The sequence below is a fragment of the Gymnogyps californianus genome, chromosome 8 (assembly GCF_018139145.2).
Source record: "Gymnogyps californianus isolate 813 chromosome 8, ASM1813914v2, whole genome shotgun sequence".
NCBI lineage: Eukaryota > Metazoa > Chordata > Aves > Accipitriformes > Cathartidae > Gymnogyps > Gymnogyps californianus.
In genome coordinates, this window is record NC_059478.1 from 34,975,228 (window position 1) to 34,988,891 (window position 13,664).

Here is a 13,664-nt window from a genome sequence, read left to right on the forward strand (position 1 = left end):
TCTTAAAATAGGGGGACGAGCAGGAGCCGGCAGCCCCCCGCCCCAGGCCAGCAGGGACTTGAAGCCGGGGGAAGAGCAGGCTTCCCCCCCCCCCTCCCCGAGGCGGGGGCAGGCAGGCTTTTCCAAAGTATTTAACAGACCGTACGTGTCCTCGCTTTTAAGAGCCGCTGTAATGCCGGACTTCGGGATCAGCAGCTCTCCCCTTTGCCTTGCAGGACTGTGCGTGTCCGTCTACCAGCCCTAGGACAGAACTGAACCTGGGCAGGTGAGACAGCCGGGGAAGGTTTTAGGGAAAAGAGGCAGAATTAGGACTGGACGTCTGTTTTTTTGGTTTTGTTTTTTTTTTTTCCTTTACGTAGGACCAACCTAGCGTTGTTGGCATTATCTCACCCAAGAGTGTCACCACACACAGCGGGAGCAGGCCAAGAGCTGTTCCCCGAGGACCTCACCGTATGCTCCGTCGTCGGTGAGACAGCTTCCACGCCTGTGCGGCTCACCCCGTGAGTACGACTGCCGGGTCAGGAGCCAGGTGGGAGGGAGCGGCACCGAGACCGACGTGCGGCGCCGGGCATCTGATTTTAAAGCCGGTCCTGCCAAGGAGTAAATGCCCGCCGTTGCTCCCGGGGCCGTGAGGGGGAACGGAGCGGAGCGCGGCCCGCCGCCTCACCGCTGACAGGGCGGCCGGGGGGGGGCGGAGCCTGCGCCATGAGTGACAGGCGGAGGGAGGGGGTCCGCCCAGCAGGCTTCCCGCGCGCCGCGGGGAGGGGGGGTGGTGGCGGAGGAGCTGTGCGCGGTGACGTAGTGCGTGGCGTGCCCCCTCCCTCTGCCCGCCCCCTCCCGCCGCTCCCCGGCCCCCCGCCGCCGCGCAGACCGTGACCCGCCGGCGCTGCTTCCTCCGCCGCGGCGGCGATGTGACCCCTCCCCGGTCCTCCCCGCCCGCCGCCCGCCCGCCCGCCGGCCGGCCCGCCCGCGCAGCGAACATGGCGGAGGTGAGAGCGCGGCGGCGGGGCGGGGGCCTGCCCGGGAACTTGTTGCGCGGGGCCGCGGCCGGGCGGAGCGTCCCACAAGTTAAGTTGTGGGGCCGAGGAGGCCGTACCGGGCCCCGGGGCGCCGCCCCGCGCCCGCAGCCCCGGCGCCCCTCTTCGCTTCTTTCCGGGGCCTACTGCCCCGGGACGGGGAGCCTCGCTCCGGGGCGCCGGGCCCGCCGCGGCGGTGGCGGTGGGGCGCGGGCGGGACCCGAGCGCGGCCCGGGCGGGCGGGCCGGGGACCTGGAAGCGGCACCTCCCGCCCGAGGGCGGCACCGGGAGGTGGTCGGCGCCGGGCAAGGGTCTGGGGGCCGGGGAGCCGAGGCTTTACCGGCAGGAGTCCTCGGCTCAGCGGGGGATGGGGCCCTGCTCCTGAGCAGCGAGGGCGGGGGAGAGGGCGGTGGAGCAGGGCCTGTGCCTTCCTTGGGACGGGGTTCATCTTTGCGGGGGGTGGGGGGTGGAAAGTGGGGTAGCCCTACCTGCTGTGGCACGGGGGAGTGTAATCCCTTCGGGGTGGAGAGGGATGCGCTTCTTGCCAGCTCCTACCGTCTGTCTCTGTCCCAACGTGAAAGAATCGTTTCTCCCGAGCTTTGATCGGAGCACCATTGCTCGAGGATAAAACATGTATTTATTTTCTTTAAATATCTTTTTGTAGTCGTTAAGGTAAAGGGGAATTCCTTTTATAGATAGAAGGACAGCCCTTCCAGCCTCCTGGGAGGGAGACCTTTCCCCTGAAAAAGGGAGAAGGACTATTCAGGGGAGTTGCAGGAAATGGGAGAAGGCTTATTGACCTCTTTTCTTCTGTGGGAGGCAGGCTGAGATACGTGTTTGATTATCGAGGTGTGGATTTGTCCATCACGACGGGATCTGGAAGAGCAGCTCTTTTGCTTGTTAGGAGGCAAGTTAGGACAGATGAATAGATATTTCATTAAGTTTTCTTCAAATTATCCTAAGATTCCAATCTTAAGGTAATTTGCTGCTTGAACAGTGTTGACAAATGCATTGGAAATGCTTATTTGAAAGGTATGCTATTAAAAAAAAAAAATCTCTTCTGTAGGACAGGCGTTTCTTGCAGCCAGACTGGGGGGATTTGGAGGTATCAGGATTAGAATATTTTACAGATGAGCTTTCTTCCCTCTTCCCTTGAAATTCCTGAATATGTGTGAATTTTTACTTAAATTTATTTTATCTTTTACTCCCAAATGAAAACTGTAATGAAGCGTTCTTCCTGTTATTGGTACGAAATGTACTAATCTAATCTTAGAAGTTAAAAGAATCTGCCTGTCTGGTTTTTTCTGTATCTTGAGGGGCAGAGAATCACGGGTCTGATCCCTGCGTAATTTCTTGGCCGAAAAAATGTGGCTATTAAACTCCTGTCATCTGTAAAGTTGGAGAGACATATTGGGGCCCATGCCGATCTAGGCATCACAGTATTCAGGATCTTTGTCTCAAGTTTCACCAATTGCTTGTAAGTTTTGTTAATTAAACACAGCATTATTGTGAAATATTCGTGCTGGCTCTCTTCTGGTGGGAGCTGAAGTTCGCCATATTGCTCAAGAGCCACAGGCAGTATGCTGAATTACTTCCTATTCTGTATTGTCACGTACTTATATTGGCGTTACAGCAGTGATAGCATTGAGACTTGTAGGGGATTTGTGCTGCGGAGAGCAATAAAAAGTCAGTGGGTTATGGAGGTCAGGCAGGTTTTGTTTTTCACTTTATGGGTGTTATTCCAATGGGTAAGGCTTTTATTACCTGTTGGTCTTGATATTTTACTGAGAAAGGAAGAGGGCTTTTTTCCCCCTCAGCTTTTTGCTTTTTTGAAGAAAAGCTAAGATGAATTCTTTGTCCTATTTTGGCTTCTTTATTTCAGGTTAAGGGGCCAGAGCAGCCTAAAGGGGCTGTGAAAGCTTTGATGCACCTGTGGGATGAGTTCAGTAGCACAGGGGTGACGGCAGCAACGTAGGCTTGGCTGACATTCTTTCACAGCCGTTGAATTGTGCACACGACTGTTTGCATGACTGCACTGCGTTCTGGATCAGGAAACAATCAGAATTTTAAAAAAATAATACTTTCTTTCAGTGATTTAAGCTAGAAGCAATGTCCTGAATATGGTTCCTAGCACAATGTAGGAAATATATAGGGGATAGGATGGGAAGTCTCCTTAGCACGGCATTGCCACCGAAGCTCTGGTATCAACCATCTGCCTAGAGGAACTGAAGATGACTGCCGCTACATGGTGGTGTGCTAGGTCTGCTGGAGGAGGAGTGTGTTAGGAAAGTAATGCGCTGCATAATGCTATGTTGAGAGCAAGCGAGGGAAGACTGATAATTCAGGCAGCCCTAAGACTTGCCTGTCTCAGCAGATGAGGGCCTGGGACCGGCCTGGGTTTGAAAATGTGGGTGGAAAGTAAGACTGCTGTTGTGCCTCTTGCCCTCTTCCCCCCATCCCTCCCCAGTGGAAAATCTTGTGCTGACTCTTCTGAAGGAATGCACAGGAACTCATCCTTCAGTCAGGAAGGATCCTAAAATGTTGCGTTCTGGAGAATCAGCCAGGCTTTAATGCTAGAGATATAAACCTCAAAAAATAAACAATATAAATATGAAACTTTTTGAATATGACAGGAAGGCTCTTCAGACAGGAGCTCTGAGCCTGGTTAGTAAGTAAATGACTCCAGAAAGTGAAACTAACTTAAAAAATGCTGTTTCACTTTTGTAGAAGCTTACCAGTTTGAATACAGGACAGGCAAGGAAAAAAAAGGATTTGAATATATATTAAACTGGTTTTAGATTTGGGATTAATAACCTGTGTTAGGGTTTTATTTTACTTTGAAGCATGCTCAGCGTGATTGGTTTGAGTCCTAATATTCCAACATGTTAGAAGATTGTTCTAGTCGTAAATCAGAAAGAAAACATCTCTAACTTAAGATGAGCTCAAGCTTTGTGAATATTACCGTATCGTACATTAAGCTGCTTATTTAGTCTTTGTGGTGGAGTGAGTGCTGATACATATTTTTTCAAAATACGAGTAGTTTAATGTCTATTGAGAAGAAAAGATTTTTGACTGAAAAGCTTGATTAGTAGTTGAAAGAGAATGTTTTTTTGTTTGGAGTCAGACTTTTGTGTTGAAAAGATAGGCAGCTAAATACCTACTGTAATTTCCAGAAGTGCTGAGTTGCTGCTGTTGTTTTATTTTGTTCCATGATAGGATGCACCAGTCAGGTTGCAACAGGCACTTGCCAGGCTACTGAACAGGCAAAACTGATGGGAAAATGATGAGGGTTTGTGTTGGTTTTTTTGTGTTGGTTTTTTTGTTTTTTGGGTTTTTTGTTTTGTTTTTGTTTTGTTTTTTACTAACTCGCTGAAGAATAAAAGTGGTACCGGGGCTGCTGCATGGGAAAGAGGGTGGTCATGTTTGGTCAGAGGTGGGGTTAGAGAGGTAGGGATGTCGTATCCCTGGTTTTGATTGGCATAGCTTGGTTTAAATTTCAAGCTGATTTTAATTATGGGTTGAGGGGGGATGGACAACAGCTGAGGTGGTCTAACAGCTCCTAGCTGCCTGAAAGGGGAGATCCTGCTCCTGCTGCTTCTGCATAGATGCTCCCTGAACTTCTACTGTGGGTTGATTCGGCTTGCTAGTTTAGAAAGAAGTGAAAAGCTCCCTGCAGGGTAACTGGTTGTATCAGCTAATGGAAAGATCCAACAGAGAGTAGAGCTGGTGTGAGGGATGGCGTGGGGCAGCAGAACCAGTTGTGGGGATCCGCGGGAGGATGATGTATTCCTCCTTCCAAAAATGTCAAGCTATGAGATTGACTCAGCTTCTCCTCAGCCAGTATCCTTGTCTTGTGCAGCTCTGACTCTGATAGCAGGAAGCTATTGATGTTTACTGTTGCTGAAAAATATGGTCCTGTTTCTCCCAACTCTTGAGCAGGCAGCTGACCACCTTCATGCCAGCTCCTAGTGTTTCTTGCCCCTCAGTGAGGTTATTCAGCTTTCTGACCTGCTGGAATAAGAACCTAAGTTTTTCTTTCTGCAGAGTGAATTTCTGTGGGGTTAAAAATTTGAATTGGCGACCTAAGGTGTCAGGCAAGTATGGGAAGAAGCAGGAGCGTGTGTGTCTTGGAGAGGAGCAGGACCACTTCTCTTCTGGTGTCAGTGGATGGTTAAACTGACTCAGCCTGACTTCTTTGAGTGCACTTTAATGTTGGTTGGATTTCTGAAAGTTTAGTTGCTTTTGACCAGAAAACCAGTTTATTGACACTGTGTGGTAGTGCTTTAATAAATCATCTTTAAATTCATAATGTCTGGTAAAGTTTTCCTTTTTTTGTGAATGTTACGCTGCTTTCAGTTGAAGAGTCTTAAACTTTGTGAATGTAACCGAATTCTAGTTTTCGTATGCAGCTTGAAACAACTTCAGGACATAATGTTTAAGAAATACGTGATCTGATAACCATTCCTAATAACCTTTTTTACATTCTTAGTCTTTGTATTTTTATTAAGCTATGCTATTACTTTAAAACAATATGCATAAATGTGTAATAGCTTCCCCTGTAGGAAGCGGTAGTAAAGTTAACACGATCACTAATGTGGCTGCAAATTGAGATGTTTTAACAGTCGGGGAGGACAGAGCTTTTCAGTAACGCCTGGATACAAAATAAGGTCAAAATAGATTAAATCAGGGTTTCCTGCTGACTGATCTAAATCATGATTAAAATTGGTGATTCGCATCAGTCCATCTTGTTGAGCACAATTATTTTTTTTTCCCCTCATTTGATCTTAGCTGTAACTAATTATCTTTGTTTCTTTGTTTCATTTTGGAGCAGTTTTTGTAGAATACTTCAGAGAGAGATCTGTGAACCTAATGTAGATGAGGGAATTCTGTTTTCTCACTTCCTTGGTGAGAGTATAAACTCCAGAGTGGCTGGTTATAGTCACTGATTGTATTCCCTCAGTTTTTCTGACAAGCTATTGAAGGGAAAACAATAGCATTTAGCGTTCTGCATTTCTAATCTTGGAAAAGAGTGTGGTTTTTTTCTGTCTTAATAGAAGAGTTTTGTGGACTTTTTTGTGTGTGATAGAATATTGATGTTTGTGGGCTTACTGCTCTGGACTTAGAGTTCTTTCTAATACAGCGGAGGGATTTTAGGTAGACAGTGGAATTGTTGAAAAGTTCAGTTTCTTTTTGAGCTTTTTCCTGGCCAGACGCCCCAGTCTGTATTAATATTTCACTACTAATCCATTCATGTCACAAATTGTGCGTAAGAATGTTTTCTCGTGGTGCTTGGCATGTGACTATCTGGTTTCATCTGAAATCCTATATTAGGATATGGTCACTCCATAGACTTCCAATTTTTCTTAGCAAGAAATTTCAGAATATTGCAAGAAGTTGAGGCTGATGCTGTATTTTGTAATGGAAATGAACAATAAATAGTTAGAAAATGTCCATTGAAAAGTGTGTGCTTCAGATGAGAGAGATGGTATTCTGATTAACTGTTGTGGTCGTGTTTCGTAATACTCCTTGAAAATGGAAGTTGTCTTGGTGAAGTTCTAGTGAGTATAATGTCCTGTCAAGCAAGGCATTCCCCTTTGGCTGCAGCTTCCTCCATCTAGCAACCTTCCTCAGTTAGCCTTATAGCAGCAGCGCTTATCTCGTTTTTCTGATGACTCAGTCCTTAGGTAAATCACTGCACATTGGTTCTTGAGCAGGGGTGACTACCCTGGGATACAATTGGTGGTTCCTGGTTCCAGTCGTCTACTCTGCTCAAAGGAGAAGGAGGATCAGTTCCACTTTATTGTAAATATGTTAAGTCAGTGTGTGATTTCAGGAGATGATTCAGCAGCAGCATGATCATGAGCCATTGGACAGAAGCTGCTTTTACCACCCTGGAGTGTGCAATCTCTTCTTTTGACTTGGAGCCCCGAAAAATGTAGCTACATCTGCTCTTCAGTACTTCTTGCAGAGGTCCGTGCTCACCTTGGGTGTGAGTGTTCAGGCTGGCTAGGTAGTTAGTCCCTCTAATTCAGAGATCGAAAGGGTGGTTGGAAGCTGCCCTGACAGTCTTATGTCATTGTCATCTGTCTGTCCTGCCATGTTGTCCCCCCAGACTTTCAAGGTGCTATTTCCTCTTGCTGGAGGCTGCTCCTTCTACAGCAAGAAGGAAGGCATGACAGCGTCACTCTTTGGCAGCCTGTAAGTTCGTACAGATTCGCTTTGGGTGCACCTTCGCTTTATTGCTCCTGCTGTGGCATGATAACCTCTGACAGAAGTGTGGAGCAGATAGCAGGCTGGAGAAAGTTAAATCTCCCCAGGGAGAGTCAATCGCCTGACATCCTTCAGCCTTCTGTGTTCCCCTGAATCACTGCTTGCTTTTTTTTTTTTTTAAAAAGTAGCAGCTGCTACTTTTGTTAGCGGTGCAGTTGGAATACCTTTCTATTTAAGAATTTTCACTAGTATTTACAATATTGAAGATGTCCCCAGGTGATACAGGGACTTCACTGGCAAAACTGACTTAAAAAGGCTACTTAAGAAAGGCTGCAGTTTGCTTCCCCTCAGGTGTGGCACTGCAGATTTAGGGAGCCATGTTGCAAACCAAATGTCTGAAAGATCCATGTTAACAATATCCCCTGTGAAATACTGTGTATCGTCTGCTTCCCATTTCCAGTCTTTTCCTGGTGAAGAGATTTAGGTAGATTGATACAGGACTGAGTCAGCTGCATTAAAACTCAACCTGTGGTTCTTGCCAGTTAGGCACTCTGAAGCTGATCAGGCAGTTTCTCCAGGAAAAATTGAGGCTGAATTTTTTTAGTGTGTTGGTTTTTTTTTTTTAATTATGTAGTAATGAACAGAACCGAATGTTACCCAATACTTTTCTCAGAAGGAGCAGGCGGGGAGAGGGAAGTGAGCAAATAAGTAGTTTTGCAGGGCTACCCGCAAAATCTCAAAACTCAGGATTATGAGATAATTTGGGGTGGAAGGGACCTCTGGAGGTCTCTGGTCCAACCTTCTGCTCACAGCAGGGTCTATTCTGAGGTCTGACCAGCTTGCTCAGGGCTGTCTCCAGTCTGGTCTTGAAAACCTCCAAGGAAAGAGACTGGGCAACCTGTTCTAATGCTTGGCTGTCCTCATGGGAGAAAGTGTTGTCTTTATAAACTCTTAAGTGGAATCAAGTCTGGGAAGGGAATGGCCAAGTCAGGGGACCTTTGCTAAGGTGGTAGTTTCAACGCTTAGATGTACATGTTTGAGATCTGTGAGTTGAAACATTGCACTTGATCTTTGTGTTCTGGAAATATAAGAATTTTCTCATTTAGCAACCAAACTAAAAAAAGTAAAAATCCATGTATATAAAGGCTTCCATTTCATGTGCAGAAGGGCTTGGATGTCACTGTAGTTTTGGCTGTAGAAGTGTTCACCTGTAAAACTATTAAATGAGGGGCAGCAGTATTTTTTTTTTTTCTTGCTTCAATATGTTGCTGTTTTCTTCCCAAGGTAAAAATGAGGCAAACCATTCTCTGACACTTAGGTTATTTTGATATACAACACAGGGAGAGAGGGACAGGCTGGAACTGTGAGCCTTCCACTGAAATACCTGTTTATGAAAAGGTGCCCTCTTGAGTAAAGGATGTTCTTTGCCATTTAAACTAGTCGTTTTCTCCAGGCCATCATTTAGCTTAGCTCACTGGAGAGTTTATTAAATGGCTGCAACAGTCACTTCTTACGACTTCAACAGTTCAGGCATGGGTCTTACACACTTGTTTTAGCTGCGAGCTCCTGTTCTCAATTTGAACTGCAGGGTTAGTGTCTAAACCATGTGTATTCAAAACTTCAGTTTTCATGCAGTCTTTGAATATTATTCATGTAACTGTATATCTGCATTTTGGGAATAAATGTGTATTGTTATGAACAGAATGCATATTACTACTTGCAGATCAGTAATTTACTTTTAATTAGTCTGCTTAGTGAAATGTAGCTTTAGTGGTGTTGAAGCCACATACATGTATACTTGTGAGGTAATTACATGTACCCTCTACCCACTGCTCACGCTTCATTCTTTATTTTGTTATATAAGAGGCAACGCTGCTGCATTTTAAGATTTGGTTGCCAGTTAACACTGAAGTTTTCTGTGCCCCAAGTGTTGCTAAAGCAAGCCACTGCAACCCAGAAGTTAACTTTGGTGTTTTCCTGTAGCAGAGTTCAAAAGACCTGAGCATCTGCTTGATGAATTTGTCAGGCTTATTGCTATCAATATAGACAAAATTTAATTTTAGTTTCTAACTGTTTTATGTAACACTTAAAGAGCTATTAAAGATAACGGAGTGAATTTGAACAGGATATATATTTGTCATTGTCTTATAGAGACTACAGATACTGCTAATTTTAAGATGTTTCGCTATTAATAAATTATATTAAACAGCATGAGAGATGTTAGCAAATACAACAGTAGTTTTGTGGGTAGAAGTGAAACTGTGTAGTGTCCTGTCAGTTCTGTTAAGGTGTTTCTTTGCAGGCTGTACGAGAAATGTAAAGAGAGAAAACTCAGTGCATTACTTCCACAGCTTTCACGTTTTGGAGTATCACATTCCAGTCCAAGCAGCTATGAAGCATTGGAATAAGACACGAAAATCTGCCAGCGTGCAGAAACGGGCATTGCCTGGAAGCATACCTCTGCTTCTGAAGTAGTGGGTTCAAAAATAAGCTGTGCAAAACTGATGTCTCCAGAAGGCTGTTTGCATTAAATAAACCTGTCATGATACCAATTCAGTTTTACTTTTACCATTTAACTTCCATCACAAATTACAGTAATACAGACATCCCAAAGCCCAGCGACTTTTTGTTGTCAGAGTAACACTACAGATCTAGGTATTTTTCTGTGTCTGATATGTGGCTGCTAGGTTCATCACTTGACAGTCCAAAGGTGTCTGAAAGAGACTGGCCAACTTCAGTTCCATTTATTCCCATATCCGTATACTGGAGAATGTATTGGATATGATCTTTTGGCTGGGTTGTTGCTGCAAGTGTCGCTAACCTTCTGAAAACACCTACTCTGCGTGTCTTTCCCTAAAAATAAATACACATGGAATAAAAACAGTGACAGATTCTTTTAGTGCCACCCAAGCCTGATGTTTCGTTCCTCGGTGTCTTTTCTTTTTCTCTGTACCATGAGGTTTGTATTCTTCATATCTCAGAACTGGTATTTCCTTCGAGTTGCTTGTCTGGAGCATTAACAAATGTGCTCAACGGTGTATCCATACAGAACTCCCTTGGTCGCTTGAGTTTTTCCTTGTTGTCCTGTTTCCTCCTAACTGAGTTAGGAGTTCATGAATGATTTTTTGTTCTTTTGAACCCACAATAAATGTTTGCTGTTATCTTTTCTGATGGTGCTATGCATAGAACAATTTAAGTCTCTCAACCTGTATATTGTAAGTATCCTATAGTTTTTCCTCTACTGGGCCTTGGATACCGTTATCTTTTTGTAGGTAGCAGCTCTTTGTTCCCATGAGTGCCTTTGAGGCAAAAAAGTACTTTTTTACCAAAAAAAAGGCCTTTGTACTTCTCTGCGAATTGCTGCAGCAGAAAATGAAAAGCCACTGAAGTACAGGGGTATCCTTTTCCACAGGAATTCCTGTTATATTGACGTACCATAGCTTAGGACTTAAGATCTGATGATACCAATGTAGCCATATGATCTTTAAATACTACCAGGAAATTTTCATAAGCAAATGCCCTCAAAGCCGTCTGTTCTACCCTGTCCAGAGTCGTGATCACTTGGAGGCAAGGAAATAGGACTGAATAATCAAGCATTGCAGTAATTGTCTTGAAACAACTCTTTAATCATAGGATGCTCTTTCACCTTATGTGTAATGCTAACAGATTGTCACTGAAAGAGTTATTCCTCATCTCCTGCCACACACCCTTCTGCATGTGCCTAGCTTCAAACTCATGCTCTAGGTTGTTTGCAGCATGTCTGGCAATTGCAGAGGCCCAAGATGAAGTACTTTGGCTCACTGATAGGATGGAAAACTGGTCTTGGTTTTCTTTGAGACTGGTTTGCTGAGCCAGCACATGTTGCAGCTTCCTGATTGCTAGACCTGGCACAAGTGGCAGAAGCACATGGAGTGGTGGGAAGAGGTCAGACTACTACTTTTGGCAGCAGCTGGCCATTAATATAGATGAGATGTAATGTGACACTGCATCTAGCTAGAAATAGAAGGCAGAAAATGATTGGCAGTGCATCGCTTAGACTAGAAACATATGAAGTAGAGAGGTGATAGTCCACAAACTAGGACAGACTAGGTAGGTAGGCAGGCAAAGCTTAGAAGAAAGGAGTAGAGGCCCAGAGGCTGTTCTCCTAAAAGCTGCCTATGAAGTCTGTGGCAAAGAATGAACTAGAACCTCTCAAGGGATGTATGCATTCTGTGAGGTAGCCTGAAATGGGCTTAATGTTTCTGGAGGTGATTGGGTTTTTGCAGATTTTCTGGTTTGGGGTTTGTATTTTTTCCTTCCATAGACTAGGATTGTACTGGCTATATATTTTGGAGTTGTTTAAAAGTCACGGGGGTCATTCTGAACTCTAGAGGCATTGCGGTATTTTAGCAATGCTTTTGAAGCTGTGAAGGAGGTGATTGCTTTAGCAGTATTTCAGCCTATAGGGAAGGCCATTTGCTTGCTTGAGCTGTCGTGCCTTCTCCATACTATTTCAGAATACTGGAAGCTGAACTTTGTTTCTTAAAGTGTGCTTGACTTTTATGAGATCTTTTTATGCCCCAGTACGGTTTTGTGTCCACTCTCAACAGGAAAATGCTTTGTTGTGGTAGGCTCCATTGCAATCTACATTGGAGCATTTAGCTGCAGAATTGTTGAAGTTGGAAGGGACATCTGGAGATAATCAAGACCAACCCATTGCTCAGAGCTGGGTCAGCTAGAGCAGGTTGCCCAGGACCATTGCCAGTCTGGTTTTGTATACCTCTAGTGCAGGCACTGCAACCTCTTGGGGCAGCGTGTTCCCGTGTTTCATCACTTAGAGTGAAAAAAGCTTGTCCTTATGTTTAAATGTTTTAGTTTGTGCCCATTGACCCTTGTCACTGGATGCCATTTAGAAGAGACTGGCTCAGTCTTCTGTACACCCTTCCATCAGATATTTATGCACATGGATCAGATCCTCCTGAGCCATCTCTTCTCCAGGCTGAACAGCCCAGGCTCTCTCAGCCTCTCCCCCCGTGTCAGATGATCCAGTCCCTCAGTCACCTTTGTGGCCCCTTGCTGGAGTTGCTTCATTCTGTCCGTGTCTCTCTTGAAATTGGAGAGCCCAGCACTGGGCGCAGTACAGCTCTGCAGAGAAGGACCTGGGGGTCCTGGTGGACACAGAGTTGGCCGTGAGCCAGCCATGTGCTCCTCTGACACAAAGAAGTCCCCCAGCACCCTGGGCTGCGTTCAGAGCACTGCCAGGGGGTCAAGGGAGGTGATCCTGCCCCTCTGCTCAGCCCTGGGGAGGCACATCTGGAGCGCTGGGTCCAGGGCTGGGCTCCCCCCGGAGACAAGAGAGACAGGGACAGACTGGAGTGAGTCCAGCAAAGGCTGCAAAGATGCCTGAGGGTCTGGAGCACCTGAGATGTGAGGAAGGGCTGGGAGAGCTGGGGCTGTGCAGCCTGGAGAGGAGGGGGGGTTCGGGGGGGATCTTATCCTTGGGTATAGATGTCTGATGGGGGAGTAGAGATGAGGGAGCCAGACTGACTGCTCTCAGTGGTGCCCAGGGGTAGGACAAGAGACAATGGGCTCACATTGAAAATCAGGAAATTCCAGTTAAACGTAAGAAAAAACTTTTTTTTTATTTTAAGGTTGATCAGAAACTAGATCAGGCTGTCCAGGGAGGTTGGGGAGTCTCTACCCCTGGCAGTATACAAAACCTGACTGGATGAGATCCTGAGCAGCCTGTTATAGGTGACCCTGCTTTGAGCACAGGGCTGAACTTAGACAATCTCCAGGCATGCCTTGCAACCCCCGCTGTTTTAGAAGTATTGTATTCCAGATGTGGTTTCACCAGTGCTGGTTGCTTTTCTTAATGCGACACAGGATGCTGTTGGCCTTCTTTGTCACAAGGGCACATTGCTGGCTTGTGTTCAACTCAAGTGTCCACCAGGACCTCCAGGTCATTCTCTACAAAACTACTTTCCAACTGGTTGGAACCCAGCCTGTACTGGTGCCTGTGGTAGGAGGTGATTCCTCCAGGCATGAAGAACTTTGCCTTTCTGTGTTGAACTTCATGAGGTTTCTGCTGGCCTGTTTTCTGCAGCCTGTTGAGATCCCTCTGACTGGCAGCGCACTCATCTGCTGTATCCACCCTTCCTCCCAATGTCGTGTTGGCTGCAAACAGGCCAAGGGTGCGCTCTGTCCCGTTGTCCAGGTCCCTAATGAAGATGCTGGACGGTATTAGGCCCAGCCTCACCCCCTGGGCTCTGCCCCCTGTCACTGACCTCCAGCTGGACTTTGCTGCTTGTCACAACCCTTTGAGCTGGGCTGTTCAGCCAGTTTTCCATCCACGTCCCTCCTGGTCCAGGCTGTGCTTCATCAGTTTGTCTGTGAGGGTGTTATGGGAGATGGCATGGAAAGCCTTGCTGAAGTGAAGACAAGCAGCGTCCCCTGCAC

The 13,664-nt window shown here is 46.0% G+C and overlaps 1 protein-coding gene across 2 annotated transcripts in view; it reads left to right on the forward strand.

Moving 5' to 3' along the window:
• Positions 1-476: 476 nt before the first annotated feature.
• The window catches only part of MIER1 (MIER1 transcriptional regulator), a 42,360-nt gene continuing 29,172 nt past the window's right edge, over positions 477-13,664 (forward strand). The window contains exon 1 of one of the 2 annotated variants that reach the window (XM_050901470.1): positions 477-500. Coding sequence is in view for 1 of the 2 variants with exons in the window: in XM_050901469.1 (XP_050757426.1) it covers positions 981-989 (9 nt within the window). In the remaining variant the exon portion in view is untranslated. Of the gene's footprint in view, positions 501-919; positions 990-13,664 lie in introns of those variants that run through there. The other variant, XM_050901469.1, reaches the window with a different exon arrangement.